Source organism: Sesamum indicum, linkage group LG12, assembly GCF_026168435.1.
Source record: "Sesamum indicum cultivar Baizhima isolate 11 linkage group LG12, ASM2616843v1, whole genome shotgun sequence".
NCBI classification, from domain to species: Eukaryota; Viridiplantae; Streptophyta; class Magnoliopsida; order Lamiales; family Pedaliaceae; genus Sesamum; species Sesamum indicum.
Genome location: NC_142668.1, coordinates 16724123 through 16747537, shown reverse-complemented (window position 1 = coordinate 16747537; position 23415 = coordinate 16724123). Strand labels below are relative to the sequence as shown.

At 37.5% G+C, this 23415-nt stretch overlaps 4 protein-coding genes across 4 annotated transcripts; 1 reads left to right on the top strand and 3 right to left on the bottom strand.

The window, feature by feature from the left end:
* The first annotated feature begins 50 nt into the window (after positions 1–50).
* LOC105175580 (Guanylate-binding family protein) lies at positions 51–7736 on the top strand. The gene is made up of 14 exons (XM_011098064.3): positions 51–481; positions 847–1008; positions 1342–1407; positions 1566–1709; positions 1855–1968; positions 2096–2197; positions 2300–2485; positions 2989–3078; positions 3146–3280; positions 3917–4039; positions 4177–4262; positions 4334–4946; positions 5776–5853; positions 6284–7736. The coding sequence occupies exons 1-14, from the start codon at positions 227–229 to the stop codon at positions 7328–7330; spliced, it is 3201 nt and encodes a 1066-aa protein (XP_011096366.1). The 5' UTR covers positions 51–226; the 3' UTR covers positions 7331–7736.
* A 1145-nt stretch (positions 7737–8881) lies between these two features.
* On the bottom strand, positions 8882–12016 carry LOC105175579 (NAC domain-containing protein 73). Its single transcript, XM_011098063.3, has 3 exons — positions 11512–12016; positions 11202–11391; positions 8882–9947 (listed from the first exon to the last, which is right to left on the bottom strand). Exons 1-3 carry the CDS (start codon positions 11653–11655, stop codon positions 9352–9354), a joined length of 930 nt encoding a protein of 309 aa, XP_011096365.2. The 5' UTR covers positions 11656–12016; the 3' UTR covers positions 8882–9351.
* Positions 12017–15287: 3271 nt separating this feature from the next.
* Positions 15288–16745, bottom strand: LOC105175578 (Protein kinase superfamily protein). The gene is made up of 2 exons (XM_011098062.3): positions 16129–16745; positions 15288–16026 (listed from the first exon to the last, which is right to left on the bottom strand). Exons 1-2 carry the CDS (start codon positions 16505–16507, stop codon positions 15410–15412), a joined length of 996 nt encoding a protein of 331 aa, XP_011096364.2. The 5' UTR covers positions 16508–16745; the 3' UTR covers positions 15288–15409.
* A 2394-nt stretch (positions 16746–19139) lies between these two features.
* Positions 19140–23037, bottom strand: HSL1 (HAESA-like 1). Its single transcript, XM_011098061.3, has 2 exons — positions 20326–23037; positions 19140–19803 (listed from the first exon to the last, which is right to left on the bottom strand). The coding sequence occupies exons 1-2, from the start codon at positions 22934–22936 to the stop codon at positions 19412–19414; spliced, it is 3003 nt and encodes a 1000-aa protein (XP_011096363.2). The 5' UTR covers positions 22937–23037; the 3' UTR covers positions 19140–19411.
* Between the last annotated feature and the right edge of the window lie 378 nt (positions 23038–23415).

Genomic DNA, 23415 nt, shown 5'->3' with positions numbered 1-23415 from the left:
AGCGTTGGCTGACCTGTAATTGCTTCTCAGAGTAAAGCAGACATTAGTCCAGCCAGAATTAATTTTCCGAAGTACCCTTTCATTTCCTTTAGCTTTCCCCCTGTTACAAAATTCTTTTCTTTTCCCTCTTTCCCCTTTCTTATTCAAAACCCTAGCACTCTCATCTCCAACTTGATCCCTCTTCCCTGTAGATAATCTAGAAAATAGAAGCGAAGACTGGGCGAAAATGATGAGACTTTTCAGCAGGGGCTCCGCCGGTGAATCTCCGCACACGGCGTCTCCTTCGATTCCGCCTGCACCTGTTTCGTCTAATATGTCCGCCGGACCAGCGAGGCCGATTCGTCTTGTGTACTCCGACGAAAAAGGTAAATTTCACATGGATCCCGAGGCGGTGGCGTTGCTTCAGTTGGTGAAGGAGCCGGTTGGTGTGGTATCGGTATGCGGCCGCGCTCGTCAGGGCAAAAGTTTTATACTAAATCAGGTGAATGTTGGAAAACTGGTTGGATATTTTTGATTGGATTAAGAATTGACTATCTAAGTGGTAAAGGCATTATCATTTCTTTCTTGTTTTTTCTCAGTTACTTAAGTTTTTTTGCTTAGTCCACAAGGTTTTCTAACATGTCTTGGTAAATTGATCATACTCTTTCCCAACCATTTCGATTTTTCATGTTTCAACTACGAAAATAAGCAGTAGCTAATTTATTCCTGTTTCTAATTTTGTGTGGGTTCGACACTTGAACTAATAGAAAATATAAAATGTTGCGGTCAGTAGTGCAATAAAACTTTTGAAATTTCGTGGAAGCTGTTTTAGATGTAATGTGTTACTAAGCAGCTTTCATTTTGCAGCTTCTTGGAAGGAGCAGTGGATTTCAAGTGGCATCAACACATCGTCCTTGTACTAAAGGTCTTTGGTTGTGGAGTACCCCACTACGCAGAACTGCACTTGATGGAACAGAGTACAATCTTTTACTTTTGGACACCGAAGGAATTGATGCTTATGACCAAACGGTTAGGTTTTTTTCTTGTATCGTTAATCAGTTCGTGACACATCCTTTGCTTACTATTGGCATGATTATGCCGTCTATCTTACTGTTCTTTCTTTATAGGTTGTTTGTAACTTATTAGCTCATAGTAATGTTGCTCAAATTTCATCTTCTGGCACCTATGTTCCATCCCATATCTATGGTTGTACTGGACACATTTGCCAGTTTATTGTTCGTAATTCTTCTATTCACCATTTTTTGATTATACGCAAGCACCCATGTTTTGTAATATTCTTTTACTAATCCTCCTGCTTCATATTCTCATTCTTTATGTTTTGCAACTTTTTTACTTTGACAGGGAAAATATAGCACCCAGATATTCTCATTGGCTGTGCTGTTATCAAGCATGTTTATATACAACCAGGTAAACAGAAAGTTTCTCAAAGGCTATTATTTAATGCGAAGTAGAAGTAAATATCGTTGGTTACTGCAGTATGCTTTTTTATTCTGTTAATATCCTTCTGGTCATCTTGTCATGTTAGTCTCATGCAGTAAAAATATTTAACCGACCCTTTGGTTCAGATGGGTGGTATTGATGAGGCTGCGCTTGATCGCCTCTCTCTTGTGACTGAGATGACCAAGCATATTCGTGTCAGAGCTTCTGGGGGTAGGAGTACAGCTTCGGAGCTGGGGCAATTTTCCCCAATCTTTGTCTGGCTTCTAAGGGTAATTAGCAAAGGACAGATGCCCTCATACAATGCAATTTTTAACAGATATTATACTTGTTCCTGGGAACCGGAAACATCGCGTTGCACTGTTTTTCCCATTCTCTTTTGTGGAGCATGTACCAACTCTTAAATGTATATTGCAGGATTTTTATCTAGACTTGGAGGAGGATAATCGCAAAATTACACCGCGCGACTACCTAGAGCTTGCTTTGAGACCAGTTCAGGGCGGCGGGAGGGATGTAGCTGCCAAGAATGAGGTTATTTTGTTTTGTTGCTTTCATTGTGGAGTTTATATTGATGCATAACTGTTAACTTGAGTGGTGTTATCGTCGTATTGATGTTGAATTATTATTGAATGACATATTGGTTGAAAATATTTACTAGATTCGGGAGTCCATTCGAGCTCTTTTTCCAGACAGGGAATGCTACACACTTGTTCGACCTCTGACCAATGAGAATGATCTTCAACGTCTTGATCAGATTCCGGTTAGCAGTTGCTTAATACATCTTTCTTTTAGCTATTTCGTGATGGCTCATGGCTTGTTATCTCGTCTTCTTGGGTTTTGATGATATGTCCTTATTATGCAGCTGGAGAAATTAAGGCCAGAATTTAGGTCTGGTTTAGATTCTTTGACAAAATTTGTTTTTGAGAGGACAAGGCCCAAGCAAATGGGGGCAACGGTTATGACAGGACCCATTCTTGCTCGTATAACGCAATCATTCCTGGATGCTCTTAATGATGGTGCGGTGCCTACAATAACCTCTTCATGGCAGGTTAGCATGCTTTTTGTGATATGCATTCATATTCGCTTTGCTTTGCCTTCCTTTTTTACACTGGATGTCTTCTTATGATCTATACATGTTTTTTCTGTTCCACTTAGTGTATTTTCTATAACTTGAATAAGTAGTTCTCTTCAATAGTCAATACTGTATTAGTTATGGGTACTGCTGCCTGTGACAAGTGCAATTGTAATGCTCTACGTAGATATCAGAGACAGAGCGCTAGAAAATTTGCTGGCTGGCCAGACTATAATTTTGACAAAAATGATTCAATTTGGTCCAAAGAGCAGTATTTATACATTGCCTTCATATTACTTTTGCTTCTTTATGTTGGGTTAAACCCATGTATCAAGGTCCTGCTGTCAAATGGTGCCATATTCCATTTGCTCCAATTGATAAATGCCTGAAGCTTTCCCACAAAACTAAATTTTAATGTTTTTCTTTGCTGTTTCTATTCTTCTTATTTTTTCTTTTTTTTCCTCTTTAATTTGTTTCAGAGTGTTGAGGAAGCTGAATGCCTGAGAGCGTATGAGTCTGGTACTGAAGTCTACATGTCTGCCTTTGATCGCTCCAAGCCTCCAGAAGAAGTAAGTGGTGCTTTTATTTACAGGTTTTGCACATTTGAATTGTTTGCTAAATTTGGGGGTCGTTTAGGCTGCCCTACGAGAGGCACATGAAGATGCAGTTCAGAAGTCGATGGCCACGTTTAATGCTACTGCTGTAGGGGCTGGTTCAATCAGGCAAAAGTATGAAAAGCGTCTTCAGAGTTTCTTGAGGAAGGCATTTGAGGTAAATTACCCCTTCAATCATTGCGGATATTGGTCAATTTGGCCCAGCATATATTGTTGGGGGAGGGATGTTTAAACAGAAAAAAGAAAAAAAAATGCAAATATGGGGTAGGATTTTGGTGGGATTGCATTTTCCTATATCTGTTCTTACCACAGCTGAAACTTAGAAATGGTTGCGAAGCAAAAGAGAGGATTTCTTGAAATTAAACAGAAAATAGAAAAGATATTCTCTTCCACATTTGCTGCTAGTTGTACCTTTGCTTTCCTACTAGCCTATTCAACAGCAATTTGTTTCTAACTTGATCTCCGATTTATAGCAGCTGATTCTGTAGGCACTCCTCTCCATTTTCTCTTGTACACTTGGGATGCAATTTTGAGTCAGTTATAGTGGTGGCTAGCATTTAATGAGCATCCGAGCATTTTCTCTAGTTTTAAACTATACATACTATCATTGAAGACCTTGCAAAATTAGGTTATGGATCATATGTTATTGGCTTGTGAAGTTGTCAAGTATCCCATGGACTGCAAAGATTTTAATTTTGAATTCCAGGAAAGCAATCATGTGTTCAATCTATTGGCTGCTTCTTCCAACATGTACTCGACACAGTTATTCATTACAATAAGATGTTGATTGCAGGATATAAAAAAGGATGCTTTCAGGGAGGCCTATCTGCAATGTACAAATACTATAGAAAATATGAAAGAGGAGCTCAGAAAAGCTTGCCATGCTCCTGATGCAAAAATAGACGCTGTTCTAAAGGCAAGTCTTCATTGCATGAAGAATTTTTGCTTCTTGAACCTTCATCTTGTAGGTTATCTGAGAAATTTTATGTAGAGAAGTCAGTTTCTCAAGATTAGGAGTTCACTGGAAAGTTGATATTTCTAACACACATGCAGGTTCTTGATGGGCTCTTGTCGAAATATGAAGCTACATGTCATGGACCAGAGAAGTGGCGAAAAGCAGTTCTGTTTGTGCAGCAAAGGTCTGTGTGAAATCTGACTATTTAATGTATGGTTTGCTCCAAGATTGTGTCTAATGGTATTGGCTTTCCAGTTTTGAAGGTCCCCTTCTCGACTTGATCAAGAGGCAAATGGACCAGATTGGAACAGAAAAAAGTTCTCTTGCTCTGAAATGCCGGTCAATCGAAGAGAAGTTGAATTTGCTCAACAAACAACTGGAAGCAAGTGAGAAGTATAAATCTGAATATTTGAAGCGTTATGAAGATGCAATCAACGACAAGAAAAGGCTTGGAGACGATTATATGAGCCGCATAACTAATTTGCAGAAAAAATGTAGTTCTTTGGAAGAGAAATCCTCCAACTTATCAAAAACACTTGATACAGCAAGGCAGGAGGTCATGGACTGGAAAAGAAAGTATGAGTTGGTCTTTTCAAAGCAGAAGGCCGAGGAAGAGCAGTTTAGTGCGGAAGTTGCTATGCTTAGATCCAAAAGTTCTGCTGCCGATGCAAGACTAGCAGCAGCTCAGGAGAAAGCTCAATCTGCTCAGGAAGAGGCGGAGGAGTGGAAGCGTAAATATGATATTGCTGTAAGAGAAACGAAAAATGCTCTGGAGAAAGCTGCTGCTATTCAAGAGCGCATAAATTCTCAAACGCAATCCAGAGAAGCTGCTCTAAGAGCAGAATTCTCTACTGCTCTGGCAGAGAAGGTGGAAACTTCTTTCTCTCTCTGTATCTCCTCTATATATATACATAATTACATATATATACATATATATGGATCAACTTAGATCTGCATCTCTGAAGTTTAAACCCCTTATTATGGAAAACCGATTGAAAATTATACACACACACACAGAGATATATAAATCCTGTAGTTTAAAACCGTATAAACCAGATTCAAAATTGTGAAAAGATAAATCTCCTGATGGAGCTCCAGCCAAAAATAAAATAGAATTATATAAAATCTCAATTATGACAGTATTTGTATTGAACAAAAAATAAGGGGGTCTTTTTTTACTTATTTTAACTGGCCATATTTTGATAATAAAATCTACAGTACATATCTTATTTAATTTACGTCAATGGTTGGCATTTGACATTTAATAAAAAGTACATACTTATGTCTGATACAAAAAATAAAAATAGCAGAAAACATAAATATAAAACTTTCAGGCATGTTTACATTTAAGATATAAAACCAAAATAATATTTTATATAAATATACATTTAATATTTGTATAATATTACAAAATAATTAATATAAATATGATGTAACTATATATATATGATCTTCACCCAGCCCAATCATGTGCCGTCACTCCGCCCTCTTGGAAGGGTCATAGGAGAAGGAATGGGGATGAAAATGTAATTTCAAATCGATGAGGGTTTTGGGACAAACTCTGGAGTGTTATGTAATTTAACCATATATGCTGCAAGCGATAATTATGTATTAGTGCATGCTGACTGTAAACAGCTACCTTAGAGGCTTAGACTACTTGAAGATTCTGACTTGCTTTCATGCGTGTGATGGTGCAGGAGGATGAAATAAAGGAAAAGACTACTAAGATTGAGCAAGCTGAGCAGCGTTTGACTACTTTGAGTTTGGAATTGAAGGTGAGATTTGGACAACAATAATCTCGATTATGTAGCAACACCATTATCTAGGCTTTGTGCATGATCACTCTCTTTGAATAGTTCAATTGCGTCCTCTAGTTTTCCCTTGGCTAGGTCTCAAATGGTGTTCTATCCTGAATTTTCATGCAATTATTTATAATTATTAAAGTGATATTTAGCTAAAAAATCCATATGATTATGTCAAAGTCCCTGAGGCCGAAGGTCTTATTTACTAACTGGAACTATAAGCTTACAGAACTTTTCTGATTATTTATAGTCTGGCTTATCTGAAATATTGTGAAGTACATGAATATACAAGTTCTCTGTTTGGTAAAGTTTAGATTAAGAGGGGGATAAAATGCAGATAATGTATTTTTAATACTGTTAATTTTATTTGGTAGTACTTTACTGGTTTTTGTACTGCCCACAGGCTGCTGAATCAAAGATTAAGAACTACGATGTGGAGATGTCAACACTAAAGCTTGAACTCAAGGAGCTCGTTGAGAAGGTAGAAAGTGCAAATGCTAATGCTCTTTCAGCTGAAAGCAAAGCCAGGATTTTGGAACAGGAAAAGATACACCTGGAGCAGAAGTACAGAGCTCAATTTAACAGATTTGAGGAAGTCCAGGAAAGGTGTAAGGCAGCTGAGAAAGAGGCTAAAAGAGCGACTGAGTTGGCTGATGAAGCCAGGGCAGAAGCAGCGTCTGCCCAGAAGGATAAAAGTGATCTTCAGCGTGTGGCAATGGAAAGATTGGCACAAATTGAGAGAGCTGAGAGGCATGCTGAGACTTTGGAGAGGCAAAAGGGGGACTTAACTAATGAAATGGAGAGGTACAGAGCAGCTGAAAGAGATGCGTTGTTTAAGGTGGAAATGCTGGAGGAGAGAGTTAGGGAAAGGGAAAAAGAAATTGACTCACTTTTGCAGTCTAACAACAGCCAGAGGAAGAATACTGTTCAGGTACTTGAGACTTTATTGGAGAGTGAACGTGCTGCACATGCAGAAGCGAATAACAGGGCAGAGGCCCTGTCAGTTCAGCTACAAGTCACGCAAGGAAAGCTTGATGAACTTTCTCAAGAATTGACTGCTCTTAAATTTGGTGAAAAGTCGACATTGGACAGTAGATTGAGAACTGCTTCCCATGCTAAACGTGGTAGGACGGATGACTATGAAATGGGCGTCGACTCGGTACATGATACAGGCATAAATGACAAAGTAACCAGAGCAAACAAAAGGTCCAAGAGTACCTCTAGCCCTATGAAGTTTGCTGCTCCAGAAGATGGTGGCTCTGTGTTCAGGGGTGATGAGCAAACCAATAGCCAGCAAACCAATGTGGAGGACTACACTAAGTTTACGGTACAGAAACTAAAGCAAGAGCTTACCAGTCATAATTTTGGTGCTGAACTGTTGCAATTGAAGAATCCCAACAAAAAGGACATAATAGCTCTGTATGAGAAATGTGTTCTCAAGAAGTCATAATTTGAGTAAATGGTTGTAATTAGACTTGGTCCTCCAACATGTACATTGTTCGAGATAATCTAAAAATTCGTTTTCATTTAGTTGTAGTGCTGATTTTGGAACTTTGGCAGTGAAGACCGGAAGAACTTAACAGTATTGGGTGGTGATGATTGATGAGTTTGCTAGCTCTTGTTGTGATGCAATTCCTTCTTTCGGGACAAATATTTTCCTGATTAGGCAACGGTATCCCTGGAGTTTGTTGTTTCTCAAGGGAACCGAGGGTGATGTAACATTAGTTATACTGTGGCTTGACAGTTTAGGTATATAGAGAGGCAGGTGTTATTTGTTGGGGAGGTTATGGTTGCGGAGTTTGTTTGATGGGTTTATTTAATGATGGTTTTGTAATTTTACTGACGATTGCTTCTCAGTTGCGTTCAGAGGGTTTATTTTCCTGTTAAAGTTGTTTTCATCTATAGCTGATGATCACCCTGGTTGCAGGCTCCTGGATCTGCAAATGAAGATCCGATAATCAATATTGCCAGCATTGATTGGAAGGAGATCCTGCTCCAACTGTCTTTTTTTCTTTGACTGAATACACGTATACCCATTTACACATATGCACATGATTTGAACTCGAGACCTCTTAAAAGAGATGTTGAAGCCCAAATTGCTAGTTGTCTCTCAGGAGACAATCCATACTGTCTTCTGCAAATGGTATTCGGTATTGCAGTTCTTGTGTAAAAAGTTTAATTCTACATGAGTAGAAAACGGAGCTAATCAGCAACATTATCAATAGGTATTTTCAACCGTTATTTTACTGCACGTCAAGGTTCTGTAGTTACAATAAAAGCACAGTATATGAAAACCTTCTTAGATATTAGTCCATGTATAAAGAATCTCCCGACACTAATCAATTTATCCTCCTTTGGATGATCTACAATACTAATATGTTTATTCCAATAGAAAGTATTAATTTTTAAATGTTTTTATACGCGTCTAACATGTCATGAAATGTAATTATTCAAAATTGTCTACAAATTTTCTTTCTTGATAAAATGAAAAAAAAAAATCAGAGGAAAATTTTGTAACTCTTTACCAAATAGAGTTTCTAATGATACATAAAATCTCTAAGGGGACGTGGAGTCTGTTATGCAATTATTCCTTCACCAAATCAAAAGCAAAACACAGTTTATTTTGGATTGAACCTATAACGGGCATGATATGGCATAATCAAGATGGCTAAAGTTCAAAACAGCAATCAATGTGGGCCACCAATAAGTTTCTTATAAAATGTAGAAAGAAAAAATACAATTCAAGGGCTAGAACATAAATGTTACTGAACTCAATGGATAATAAATATTTGAGAAGAATGACTGTGCATATATAAGGAGAGTTATTTTTGCATTTTTTCAAATGAGATTTCTCGTTGCAAAGTCTAAATAAAATAACTAATTTCATCTTTATATATGTGGCGTGCATTTTTAATAATAGAAATTAGAATAATCTGCAACAGAATATTCAATTCAAAAATTTTCATCCAAAGAATATATATTTCATTTGCTACACTTAATATATCGACAGAAGTTTCATTAAATACATAGCAAAATTACAAACTACAAATTCAGATCGTCCCGGAATTATTTAAATTATTGAAAACAAATTACAAAATTATTTTTCTACAGTACAAATTACAGTATGCGGCTTCTTCGTTTACACGATACATAGTGGACAAGCTAAAAGTAATGGCACTCCTGAAAGAGTAACATATAGAGATTTAATACATTTATATGTTGCTAATAATCATGATCAAGAAGCTTAATTAAGCTAATAATATATCACTTATGAATTACGGGTTCTGATCAGTAGATTAACTACTTACCGCTTATTGCATAAATTTCTCTTATCCTCGTAAATCTTAACTTATTTCAACTACCACCCGGCCTCAAGATTCCTCATCAGTGCTGTCGCCCTAGCATAACATGTATATAATATATAATATATATATATATGTATCATGTTTGTAAACCTATTAATTAATTTGCTCATTTGCCTTTGCTTCCACTTGAAGGGAATTGACCAATAAAGGATGATCCATTACCATGAACCACCATATTGGGAATAAGCGGAGGTGGGCTGTCCCTGTTCATCATATTTTGGCTCCCAACGTTGTAAGAGATGAAGGGTGGATTGTAGTAATCTACAAAACTCGCGTTCTTCATGAAACCGCTTTCACTACTCTTGCTTGAAGATCTTGATTTACTAGTAGTGGTGGTATTGAGGATTGCGTCTTTCATGGTTGATGAGCCACATTGTCTGGGCTGAGTTTGGTAGAACACTTTTGAGACCACAAGTTCTCCATCTTTCTCCTCCTCGTTGTCGCCTAGGTGGTATTGGTGCATAACCCAATTAGTCTTCTCGGGCTTCCGTTGTCGGCCGTAGTTTGTGTAGAGAACAAGTATTTTTTTGTAGCCTTTGATGTTTCCAGCTGCTGAAACAGGCCGGGTTTTGCCTGTTTTGTGCCATCTTGTTTCGCCACCGTCAGCATCTGTGTGAACCTTTCTCCGTTTTCGTGTGCCGGTAGTGTATGCCTTTGAGGGCCTATGGAAGAAATGCCTCACTTGGCCGTCCTTGCTCACTCCTGCAATGGGAAATCATCCAAACAACAGAATTCTGATCTCTATCCTTGAATATCAAGACAGATGCATGAAAGCCCCTATGAACTTCACTGCAATGAAGTATTGCATAACAAATGATATGAATCATGTGATTTCAATATGAAATGCTTCTATTGGTAATGCATGTTATATCATCTTAGTTCGATGTGAAAAACACTGAACATGAGAAAGAAAGAATTTTCCAAAGAGTAGTTGCATGTCTGTCGCACGCCATCTTGTTGTATATACAGTAATCAAATTGTGCAAAAATTGCATTTTTTGTCATTATCACAGTTCCAATACATTAGTTACAAGATTTTCATAAATAATGACCACATGACATTTTTCATCAAAATACTGACCATTAGTATTTCATAAATAATTGGATGAAAGCATACTCATGACCTAAAATATAAAACGAAAAATACTACTTCCCCAATATTGCTTAAATTGATTGTGAACCTGTGGTAATTTTCATAGTAATTAATGCATTATTTCACCTTCTGTCTTGTGCTTGACAACTTTGTACAAGTGTTGGTTACGTGAGATTGTTAAAGCAAAAGAAGGAAAAGATATAGCAGCTATATATACAAGTTTTGATTTCCAGGTAGGCCCTAACTAATACCATTCCTCAAGGCGGAAGTCAAGTATATAACTAAAGGTGACATCAGACGTACAAAGCAATCTTGTAGGATTAACTAGTTCAAAAAAACAAATAATTATATAAAAATATGAGACATCGATCACAGTAACATATACAGTAAAGAATCAACACTATACCCAAGCATGTAAATACATGCAAGAGGCTAAAAGTCAGCTTCATTTTTCGATATTTGCAAACACTTGAATGAATTAATCATGGAAGATGTACAAGAAAAGTGTTATAATTATTTCCTAACCAAAAACTTGCTAATTCTATTGGAAATGGTGAATGGAAGATTCAAACATCATAAATACGTACGGTAATTAACTAATTAAGGACAGGACAGGCTATCTGTTATATATATGTACATATTAATATCACAATAGTTAGACAATGCTATTCGTGCATGCCATCATTAATTACAGGACCCATGATTGAATTTGGGGATAAGAGAAACAGCTTAATTTAATGACAATGATCAAATTTTATGGACTGCTGGATTCCACGTCTATTCTTGTATATATATAACGTGTCAAACATACCCATGGATTCAAGGAATTGTAGTGTATATATGCTTGAGAAATATATACAAAACCTGGTAGCTTCTCCGGATGAGTGTAGCAAATCCCATTTTCACCATCGATTGTGGGGATGAATTCATCAATAAGAGGATGCAGTTTGCGGGTGTCGGAGAGCACTTTTGCCTCCAAGTGCTCAAGAATTTCTTGATCAGATGGATCGAACTTCACCCCAGCTGGCAGCCCCGGCAAATCTTGAATTCCGCTCTAATTATATTATATTATATTATTTATATTCATCATATTTCATTTCTTGCATTAGAAACTTTCTTAATTTTGTATTACAGACACACAGACACAGAGAGAGGGAGAGAGAGAGAGAAGCACCTGATCTTGGAGTTTGATGGTGTGGCCGCATGAAGGGCAGATTAGAGTAGTAAGTTGATGAGGTTTGGAATTGGCAACAGCAATAGTAGTAATAGAAGTTGGGATGATTTGCAGAGATTTTTGGTCATGATTGGACCATGTCATTTCTATCCACCTACTCTTCTTACGCCCATTCCAAATTGGGGTTTCTTCTGCGCTTTCCTCCACCTCCAATCTCAACCCCTAAATACACTCAACAAAGAAAAGGCTGAAAAAGTTGTTTCTGCGGCCTGCTGGATCTTTGAACCACGTTTTTCCTGAGTTAACCAAATCTGATGATTCACATGTAATATTGTTCTTTGATTTTCGGAGAAGGAACTCATCCAATTCTCCCACTTTTTCTCTTCTCTCTTACCTGCACTACTCCTTAATTTCTTTCAACTCTTGTTAGATGACTAGCAATAAAACCCTCTAGAGAGAGAGAGAGAGAGAGGAATTTTCTTGCTTATATTCTGTGTGAGAACAAAAGAATGAATACTGTTGTGTAGAAAAAATAAAGAATTAGGTTGCTTGGACGTCAAGTTTTAGTTTTTTAATTATGTGCTGTATCTATCTACGCATATTGTACGTACCAGAACAATCCAATCCAGTCGTAGCTTGATGACTAGCTATTGGTAGATGGATTGTTGTGTTATTACACAACTTAATTACTCACTTCTCTTCCCAAGATATGTGGTGATATGTACTAAACTAGTTAAAAACCAGGTGCCCTTGTTAATCCTGATAATTAGTAATTAATCAAATGATAATATATATTAAGGAAGGAGATGGAGGGTGGAGTGGATATGGGGCAACAAGTGATTCTTGGAAGACGTTTCACCTCTTTACCTAATTTAGTGAGTGTCCCTAAAGCTTCTTCTTTCCAAGAACAATACAAAAAATACACACTACTATACGTACATAAGTACGTACCAACTAATATGAAAGTGAATTACATTACACCATACCAAACATATGTATTTTCCATCATCATCATCATCTCATCCTATACATTCTTCTTCCTTCGCCTACACTTCTCTTTCCAAGCAACCTATATATATATATTATATATCTTTAAATATTAATTAATTCTTCTCTTACCACTTACCTTAATTACCTTTTTCACACACTTACACACACTTGATGCATCCATTATAATTAATACCCAACCAGATTCTAGAATCAATTAACTTCCAAGAATAATTACTGCAATCCATATTGAATCATCAATCAGAGTTACTAATATATGGGTTGACTGATTAAAGGCCTCATTATGGCCGTTCTAGCAGACAATTCCAGACCGCCTATGAAGCAGCAAATATAAAATTATTACAGCCGACATATATATATATATATATATATTATATGTTTTTTCTTGGATATTTATTTTGGGTATGAATTCATGGGTGGAAGCTTCCCAGGTAAGCCACGCAACAGAAAGCTTAGTGGAGAAGCTTTAAAATTAGGGTTTACTTTAGCGTATGGAGAGGGTTTTGCTTTGCAGATAATGTCAAAATTCGTTCCATAATCGGAAAAGTATGTGAAGAGGTGTCATTTCTACACAAGTTCAATAACTGTCTGTTTTAAAAGTTGTCTTGCTTTTCTGGGTTGACGGCAAAAGACTTGGCTTTTGAGGATGTTTGCATGGAAATTGCATGAACCACACTCTAATTAATTATTGGGATCGATTATTTTTTGTTAATTCCTGGAAAAAAAATTATTAATTTGTTACTACAAAAGTTAAAGATTAAAATCAATATTAATTTGTTAGAACATATATATATATATATATATAATGAAATTTCTTAAAAGTTATCACTTATCACTCGATCTGGGCTTACACGTGGTGAAATGATTATAGTTGTTGGTGAACTAGAAAATCATATTTATTTAAAAATTAATGAGGATTGCGGCGAAATTAGATATATCAAATCAAAGCTTCAATGTTCACATGTACATATATACATATATATATATATATTTATGTGGTTTTTTTTTTTTTAAAAAAAAGTATCAAAAGTAAATAATGAAAAGATTATTCAAATTTGATGTTATGGGTTAAGTTCTATCAAAAGTGTAGGTATTCTCTTATTTTATGTGTTTGTGGGTTTATTGTTGTTAATTATTTTATTAATTTTTAATTATATTGATATAATAATTGAACATTAATTGAAGTCATATATTACTTAATTTATTAAGCTATTGATATAATCATATAATCTATACTATTATAATTAAAGAGAAGCGGACGTATAGATACAAAAGAGTGGTTATCATATCACTTACACCAAAAATTATGTTTCACTAAAGAACCACTATACCAAATTATTATAATACAAAAAAAATACCCTTTAATTTTTCAACTCATGCTAATTAACTCCGTACAGTTACATGAACTCAAAAATTAAATTCAATTCCATTGTATTTAAGCTTATTGTTAACTGAAACAACAAATTAATATTTGTTTTTGCATGTATATATAATCATCGTTATCACAACATATATCATATAATCATCGTTAACTTGAGTATAATATGTATTAATAATTAATGTATTGTGAAAAGTTATCAAAGAATTTTGCATGTGGGTTTGTAAGAAAATGACAAATTTTAATATAAAGAAACAATTATAAACTTCAATAAACTAAAAGAGTATGGGCACAAATAATGCATGTCACCGTATCTAATTAAACGGGCATACAGCTTATAATAACCCTAATAATTGGGCTGTCATTATTCACAGCCCACCTACTTTTATTTTTTGGGGTTTTGAGAAACTTGGGCCTTAATTGAGAAGGCCCAGTTTAGGTTTCTCATCAATGCATCTGTCTTCATATGGTGTTTTTTTTACGAGATGATCAAATGGCGAAGATAGAGTTTGAAAAAATAAATAAGAATGCAATATGTAATTAATTTTATTTTTATAAAATAGTTATTTACTGCACTTGATTTTTATCTTATTTATATTGCCAAATTTTAATTATTAATATGCAGTATACACTTTATCAAATATAATAATTTCAATATACTAAAATATATATATATATATATATAGAGAGAGAGAGAGAGAGAGAGAGATAAGAATATTGTAATTGGAATATACAGTAATGAAGATAGGGTAGCTCCGGCGTCCTTCTTTGAATTCAAACCAACAATAAAGTTCTAAAACAGAAAACTATACATACAACTGATGTGGAAACAGATTCAAATTATTGCCATTGAAGTTTCTGTTTATCAAATCAAATAGTACCCAAATTAGTCCTACTGCGGAGAGTTTTGTATTTGATATAAGGTATAATTAATTAATTAATTGATTATGTTTTTAAATTTTAAAGTAACATATATTTATTCAATAATAAATAAAATAATTGAATTAAGATACCATTAATAATTAACTAATTATGTTTTAGAGGGGACAAATGGTTAAGTAATGACAAACAAAAAGAGCGATTTGATGAATTTGGAATCTGAAAAGCGCCCTCTCACCCACCCCACACGTAACCTCAACAACTAATATAAATCTCGCCGCCCCTCTTCAGACAAACCACCGCCACATCCACCAGCCTCCTCCTAATAATTCTTCCTCTTCCATTCCATGACATTTTTTTCAATAATTAAGGTGCATTTCTGCAAAAATAATAATGAAGTTGTTCCAAGTCTGCTCATAATATGGCGGCTTAAATTGACAAAAATGAAAATAAAAAGTCAATTTGGCAACAAACCATTGTTAGCTTCAACTTGTTCTTTTACCATTAAATCTACTGAATATACTCTATTTCCATTAGTAGTCGTCGTGAAAAAAAATGGACCAAAAATATGTATCTACAGAATAATGTATGGGCGTAATATGTAACATCTAAAAATGATGGAACATCAAAAACTCATAAATTCATCTCCAAATCGCTCAAAATTGCCGCCACTTGTGCTACGGAAGGCCTATTTTTCCGACAATTCCCAACACAAGCCACTGCAACCCTACCCAATCTAACCAGCGGCTCCACCTCCGACGGAATTGCAAGCCTCGGGTCCAACAACTCACTAAATCTCATCCCTTTGATCAAAGGCAACGCCCATTCTACGATCAACCCTTGTTCGCTTCTTCTCCCACTCAATAGTTCCAACAGCACCACCCCGAATCCAAACACGTCGCACTCCTTTGAAGCACCCCTTTTATCCCTCCAATACTCTTTGTCCACGTACCCCAGTAGACCTTGCCTCTCGTGGGGTGCCAAAAAATGCAGCCCATAGTCGCATATTCTGGCACAAAATTTGACGTCCACTAAGATGTTTGATGGCTTCACACAACCGTGTACTATAGGCGGTGCCATCACTTCGTGCAAGTACTCGATTCCCCTGGCCGCCCCGGCCGCAATCCTCAGCCGCCTGCTCCAGTCCAGAAGCGCTGCCCCGTCGGGGTTTTGGTGCAAGTAAAAATCCAGGCTCAGCATTCCGCCGAATTCCATCACTATGATTCTTTCCCCTGGAGCCTCTGAAAACCCTGTATTTGTTTGTCAGGGAATTTATTTTGGAATATTAATTATATATGAAAAAAAGAAAAATAATATCTATCTTAAAATGAAATGATCATTTAATATAGTACCTGTGATGGGCACCACGTGGGGATGATCGGCTAAAGAAAGCCATTTGAGTATGGAAGAGAAGCCAAAACCCGCGTTGTTTAATACAAGACGCGGGTGGATTCTCTTGACCGCCACCAGCTCTCCTTTAGGCATGACCGCCGCGTACACAGTCCCCAGCCGGCCTTTGCCGATGATCCTGCGGTGGTTGAAGGCGTCCGTGGCGGCGTCGATTTCCGTTAAGGGATAGGAGGATGCAGAGAGCTTGGCCACCGGAAGAGCTTCCTCTTCCTCATCTTTAACTGGTTTCCTTTTGCAGATGATGAAGAGGATGAGGGCAAGAATCACAACACATAGTGAGAGAAGGACCAGACCGATGATGGTGATTTCTTCATAACTCATTTGCTGGCTCTTGGTTTGAACAAATGTTTGAGAGAAGAGTGCTGAGGTGGTGTATAGTGTGTGTGTGTGTGTGTGTGTGTGTATATATATATATTATATATGGGAGATTGAAATGTGAAGGAAAAAGGGATTCTTGTTGACGTATATCTGTAGAGATTGAAAATCAGGTACTGATTGGTAAGAAAGGGAAGAAAACAGCGGGGACTTGGTGTGGTATATGTTAGGTCAATTGTTTTCAGCCATTCATCAACTTGCTTCTTTCCTATTTCCATTATTACAACAAAAATCAAAGAACTCTTGTCCTAACATAGCTACTGAGTGATCATCAGACTATTAAAATAAACGTGGATATATACCAACCTATATTTATATTTCAATCTTATTACTAAAAACATAATTTTTTTTTCACAATGATACAATATATATATATATATAGATTATCGATTATATGCTAAGTAGTGGTACAGTATTAATGAGTAATACATACAAAAAATCCAGATTCCTTCATCACTGCGTCGAACATTAATGTTTTTATATTTGATTTAGAATTAAAAGTTTTATATATCTTGAAATTGTGATTTTTGGGCTTTGAATATTTTCACGGATTGGATATAAATAATGGAAGGGGATGAAACATGAAAGTGAGCGATTGAATTGGTTAGATAGGGCATCAAATCAATGATGAGGCGTACTTGAAAACATTATTGAATTCAGACGGACGTGTCTGGAGACTTTTAATTTATCCTAAAAAATTATTTCTCATTTCTGACACCAACTAATTCCCCCTTTTTCTATTTCTTATTCTTTTGTCGCTCAAAGCACTTGCAGCTTACGGATCATAATTGACAGTATAATTTTAATAGAGAAAGGAAAATCTAAGGGGGGCTACGAAATGATATATGTATATATATAGTGCAACAGTGAGATGGGACAAGTGTGGGGGAGGGGGCAATTCCCCGTCGCCCATCTACCTTCACCTAACTGAACCGGAAATTAAGAATTTTTCGGACTAATTAATGTGTAATAAGTTGTTCTGTTTTTGTAAGGGGAAATGTCAAATGTGGAGCTTTTTGGACATTCTCAACAATTAATTTATTTAGTACCTGGTGGGGGCTCTGTCACATCTCATTAAATTAAGCACCGACGACATTCTGAGAGGGGCGACGGCCGACGGGGTTTAAATTTGCAGATCACCACCTCAAAAGGTGAAATATTTGAAATTGACCCCGCAATATTAACATAAAAGCATTGTGGTTCGGTTCCTCTCTCATGTTCATGGTGGTAGTAAATATTGCATTTGTTGAGGGGTCAAGTTTAAATAAAAGCGAGAGAGAGAGAGAGAGAGAGATCAAAAATAGCACCAAAGAAAGGAGATGAATTGGAAATTTGGGGGAAAAGAATTGGAGTCAAAGTAGCTGCTAATTGGGCTTCGGACATATTTTCCAAAATGGGTTCTGCATCAGCCCATCGGAATATCTTATTGGGTCGGGTTAGAAAGCACTGAGTTGAGCAAGTGCATACGCACTACCCATTCATCTCAAGCACCACACTTCAATACGTTCCAAGTTCCAACATAGGGTGCACAGAGGCTAGTGCCCAACATATCATTTTTTTCTTTTTTAAAAAAGTTGATTTATTATTATAAATTTCTCTATTTTTTACTCAATTAAAGAAAATAAATTAATAAAATTTATAATGCAAAAAATCAGAGCCTTCAAAATGTATTATATGAACTCCGTACATCAACATGCTCTAACATATGATGTGTTGAATAAATAGAATAAAAAGTATTTTTTAATTACAAATTACTCCATTTAGATAAAATAAATGAGTATAATCTGTAATAAAAAAAAATGGAATGTTCAAAACACATTTTTCAAGCACCACATATCAACATGTCCCAAAAGAGAGTGTGCTAAACATATAGACCTCATAATCTATAATTTTTTACAAATTAAGAAAGTTTATAACGCAAACAATGAGAGCTCCAGAAGCAATTTTCCAACTCTGCACATCTATATGCACCTTGCTGCATGGTTGGGCTGAACAAATAGACCTAAAGAAATCCTAATTTGTTATTATCAATTCTTCCATTTTCTACTTCTTTTTGAAGAAAATAAATAAAGTTATGAGGAGAGTAGCTATAAGTCTGTGAAATAAATGTAAAATGAGAGTAACGGGTGAAAATTGAATTCTTTGCATTTATGAGCATTCAAATTAATTAAATGGGAAGGGAGGATGGTAGAAATTTCGAGCAACTGAAAACTTTAAAGCTACCCGAGTCCCGAGCACGCCTTCACTTCAGGCAGACTTGTCCGGACCAGTTTGAAATAAATACAGAGATTTCAATTCGAAAACGACTAAAATAAACTACTTTTTCCTAACCAAAATGATTCATAATTCAATGCATCAGCACTCAGTACTACAGAGACATTTAATATAATCTGAAGGTAAGGAGAAAAATTAACAATCACGGCAGAGATATAGTTGCCAGGTTCCCATCTTCAAGTAGTTTTCAGAGTAGAGTGTCTACTGTCTAGTATTTACCATTTAAGGCACCAAATTTATAATTCCAACCACCAACTTCAGAAGAGCTGCAGACCGTATGATTCCCCGGATGGATGCAAGAAGATTTAGGTTGCAAATTTAACACAAGGAATAAATGCAAAATACTTCCAAACTTGGTGGTTGATTCATTTACAACTAACTGGCAGAGAGTATCATCAACTCCTCACTAACTAATGATCCCTTTTCACTTACATTCACCAGCTTTTCTGGCGGCCATGCAAGAGATCTCAAACAGGTACAGGTGTGAAAATTTTGAGGAGTTAAGCGGATGAACAAGAAGAGCTGAGTCTCTCTTCTTTCTAGTTCTTCCCAGTCATAAAAATTGCACAAAATCAGTCAGGCTATGCTTCCATGATCTGAGGCATCTTCGTAGTAATAAGGCGTGAGTTTGCCATCTTTTCCAGCGGTTTTCGGCTGGTTCCCGTTGCCTATCTCCTGCAACATCTTGACTACCCGTCTCATGGAAGGGCGGTTAATGGGCAACGGGCTGGTGCAGAGGAGGCCCACATTCAGGACTCTGCATATTTCATCCTTGAAACAAGAATCCAGTTTTGGGTCAATCACATGGTCTATGCCCTTCTGGTCCAATAAGGTGCACACCCATTTCACCAAATCCTTCTCCCCAAACTCGGGATCTACAGGAAGCTTTCCAGTCACTAATTCAAGAATTACGACACCGAAACTGTATATATCACTCTTCTCATTCACCCGAAGTGTGTAAGCATATTCTGAAATGCAAATGGGGAGTTTATTAGTGATGAGGATAATAAACAGAACTACATAAAGCAGCAGATTTGTGAGAAAAAAAATCCAATGAATATGTTGCAGATATCTCATCATTCTAAGTTAGGTTTTGAGTATGTTTTTACATCGTACAGCCATGAGAACGCCTAACCAACTTGTACCGCAACTACTATCAAGATTGATATAGAACTCGAAATTGAACATAGCGGAGCAAAGTACCCTAGTCCATAGGTTGGCAAGGTATTAATAAGTTGCAATAGACCGCATATCTCAAATGGTTCAGATATGATTGGCATGATAAGCATTATTAACTGAATTAGGCTGTGGAAGGCGAGATAGGCCAAAACGGCTATCCTAACATAAAATTTAATGTTTAGGCATAGCCCCCAAGCTACTGAGTAGCCCAAGGATAAAATCAACATATGAAGCTGAGCGTCCACATATATAATTAATGTAAATGGGGGGCAAGTTCAAATGCAAAGGACAAATACAAAACATGAACTCACCTGGAGCAATGTAGCCACAAGACCCTGCAATGACAGACATGGATTTGGTGCCCTTGGCATTTGCATCAACAACCTTGGCCACACCAAAATCTGCAACTCGAGCACCGTAGTCTGCATCCAATAATATATTATTCGACTTCACATCTCTGTGAACAATTGGAGGTGCACAATCATGATGCAAGTAGGAGAGTCCCTCAGCTGCATCCAGCGCTACCTTAAACCTGATCGGCCAATCCAACAAGCCGCTTTTTGTGCTGTGAAGCAGATCGCCCAGACTACCGTTAGGCATGTACTCATAAACCAGAAGCTTACAGTCTCTTGTGGTACAACAACACCATAACTTAACAATATTCTTGTGCCTGATTTTCCCTAAGGTCTCAACCTCAGCATCAAAACCATGATCTTGAAGGTTGCCCTTCTCCACATCACTGCTCTCATCTGCCGATTTTGTACGGCCCCAGAGCTTTTTCACTGCGACTGCCTCACCATTGCTTAAAACCACCTTGTAAACTTTGCCAGATGACCCACTTCCAATCACGTTGTCCTCATCCAAAGCATCCAATATCTCATCCTCACTGAATCCCAATTTGTGGAACGACATCAGTGTCCATTTTGATCTATCAATTGACCTTTTGGCCTTATTAAATTTCCTGTACTTCAAGTAGAACCAAATCACACCAACAATAAGCACCATCGCGGCAAGGATAAAAATTGATCTCAAAAACCAGGCATAGTCCATGTTCTTGACTCCACCTCTTCCATCACACAAACCCTCAATATCACCACAGAGTCCTGGATTTCCAAAAAAGCTATCTTTATACATTTCCTTGGCATACAATGGTGGTATATCACCAGAGAGACGATTATTTGACAAATTGAGCCGACTAAGCTTCAGGTTCTGCAACCCAACTGGAATTTTACCAGAGAACCGATTTCCTGATAGATCGAGATAATTTAGAACAGCTAAATCCCCAATTTCATCCGGAATATCCCCTGAAAATTCATTATTTGCCAAATTCAGCTCATTTAGCTTCTTCCAAGAATGAATCCCACTTGGGATTTTACCAGATAACTCATTATTATGAAGATCAAGCTTCACTAATTGTCCAAGATTCACAATACTACTTGGTAAGGACCCTGATAATATATTATCGTTAACAGAAATTTCCAGCAAACTATCCAAGAACCCGATCTCTTCTGGTACACTGCCTGAAAATTTGTTCGAGGACAAAATCAACTGAGATAAATTCGAAGCGCCGGCTATAGTTTTCGCAATTCCGCCAGAGAATGAATTGCCAGCGAGCTCAAATAATGAAACATGTGGAAGCCCCCAAAATCCCGCCGGCACCTCACCGGAAAAGCTGTTGCGCCCCAACCTCACCCGCAACAAGCTCCGGCATTCTGCTAGGGTCGCCGGGATTTCGCCGGAAAATGAATTTTCAATCAATAACAGCTCTTCAAGAGCCCCATTGGCACACAGATTTTCCGGTATTTGACCCGAAAACTTATTGGTCGAAACATCAACCCACCGCAAAGGCGAGCTTTTGCCGAGATTTGGAGGTAGCTCTCCGGATAATTGATTCTGGAAAAGTCTTAATTCATATAAATTCGGAGATTTGGCAATGCCATCCGGTAATTCACCTCGCAGGTTATTCTCGTAAAGATTAAGTGACTCGAGCGGCAACTCGCACAACTCAGCGGGTATCGTCCCAGTCAACTCGTTCATCGACGCGTCGAGCCGCCTCAATGATGTCATGTTTGCCCACCCCTTGCTCGGTATCTCACCAGTCAACGAGTTGTTATACAGCTCCACCTGAACTGCGCTTGTCAGCTCAGTGAGCGAACTCGGGATTTGACCGGTTAACGAGTTGTATGCCAGGTCGAGATCAGTGAGCTTAGCGAGTCGACCTAGTGAGGTAGGTATCTCACCCACCAAGTTAGTCTCGGTCAGCCACAACACCTCAAGATTGGTAAGGTTTCCCAGCGCCGGTGGAATCCGACCCGGAGAAAACGGGTTGTAAGAGAGATTCAACTGCTTCAGCGTCGAAACGTTCCCAAGAAATGCCGGGACGGTTCCTTCCAGCAAATTCTCCACTAAAGCCAGCACCTCAAGTTTCTGAAACGTTCCGAAACTGTCGGGGATGACTCCGGAAAAGTTATTTCCAGTTAAATCGAGGTACTTCAAGTTGGGAAGATCCGCTAGCCTGCGGGGAAGCTCACCGGTCAAGTAGTTCTGCGCCAAATCGAGATGCTCCAAGGACTGGCACAGGGCGAGCTCGTCTTCCACTAGAGTAGAGTTGATGAAGTTGTCATAGAGAGAAATGAAAGACAAGCTTTTGAGGCGGCAGAGAATGGAAGGGAAGGGGCCGGAGAGGTTGGAGCTGGATAGGTCCAGCGACACAACAGAGCCGGTGGCAGAATCGCAGACGACGCCATTCCACTTGCAAGGCGTATCGTCACCAGGGTTCCAGCCGGAGAAGACCCCGTTTGGGTCGTCGAAGCCAACCTTGGCTCGCAGGAGATACAAGCCTTCTTGGTTCAGACAGAGAATGAGGGGCGGAGAGAAAAGAACAAGGAGGAGAAAGCAGAGGCTGTAGCGGTGGCGCAGCATTTTTCCGGTGGTTGATTTGGCGTACACTGAGAGAGAGTTGGGAGTGAGAAATTGACTGACACAACTAAGACATGTTTTGATAACTGAAAGAGACTTGAAAATTTTGTATTATATATATAGTGAGAGTGAGACACCAAAATAGTCTGCGAGTTAAATTGGATAAGTAAATAAATATACGGAAGAGCGTATAAATTTAAACCCAAAAGTGAAAAAAGAGAAGACACGTGTGCGTGGCAACTTCTTCTTTTGGTTTTTATCGTAGCTCGACAGCCATCAAATTTACCAACATAAATTTTTTACCGTGGTTAATATTATTGGATTAGGCTGGCACCGCGGTGAATATGCAAATCTTGGTAGAAAAATTAAGTCCTTACCCATCATAACCGCTAATTTTTGTAAATAGATGGAATTACGCTCGATTCATTTTTTATACCAACAGTTGTCACCTATTTATGTGAATATAATAAATATATTTTTAT

What these genes read in the sequence shown, in the direction of transcription:
- LOC105175580 (XM_011098064.3), top strand. Translation starts at nt 227, where the DNA reads ATGATGAGACTTTTCAGCAGGGGCTCCGCCGGTGAATCTCCGCACACG. An exon ending in TTGATGCTTATGACCAAACG is followed by an intron (nt 1,009 to 1,341) that starts GTTAGGTTTTTT and finishes TTACTTTGACAG; the next exon opens with GGAAAATATAGCACCCAGAT. An exon ending in TCTTTGTCTGGCTTCTAAGG is followed by an intron (nt 1,710 to 1,854) that starts GTAATTAGCAAA and finishes TGTATATTGCAG; the next exon opens with GATTTTTATCTAGACTTGGA.
- LOC105175579 (XM_011098063.3), bottom strand. Translation starts at nt 11,655, where the DNA reads ATGACATGGTCCAATCATGACCAAAAATCTCTGCAAATCATCCCAACT. An exon ending in CCATCAAACTCCAAGATCAG is followed by an intron (nt 11,392 to 11,511) that starts GTGCTTCTCTCT and finishes TAATATAATTAG; the next exon opens with AGCGGAATTCAAGATTTGCC. An exon ending in TCATCCGGAGAAGCTACCAG is followed by an intron (nt 9,948 to 11,201) that starts GTTTTGTATATA and finishes TTCCCATTGCAG; the next exon opens with GAGTGAGCAAGGACGGCCAA.
- LOC105175578 (XM_011098062.3), bottom strand. Translation starts at nt 16,507, where the DNA reads ATGAGTTATGAAGAAATCACCATCATCGGTCTGGTCCTTCTCTCACTA. An exon ending in CCACGTGGTGCCCATCACAG is followed by an intron (nt 16,027 to 16,128) that starts GTACTATATTAA and finishes AAACAAATACAG; the next exon opens with GGTTTTCAGAGGCTCCAGGG.
- HSL1 (XM_011098061.3), bottom strand. Translation starts at nt 22,936, where the DNA reads ATGCTGCGCCACCGCTACAGCCTCTGCTTTCTCCTCCTTGTTCTTTTC. An exon ending in TTGTGGCTACATTGCTCCAG is followed by an intron (nt 19,804 to 20,325) that starts GTGAGTTCATGT and finishes TTTGCATTTCAG; the next exon opens with AATATGCTTACACACTTCGG.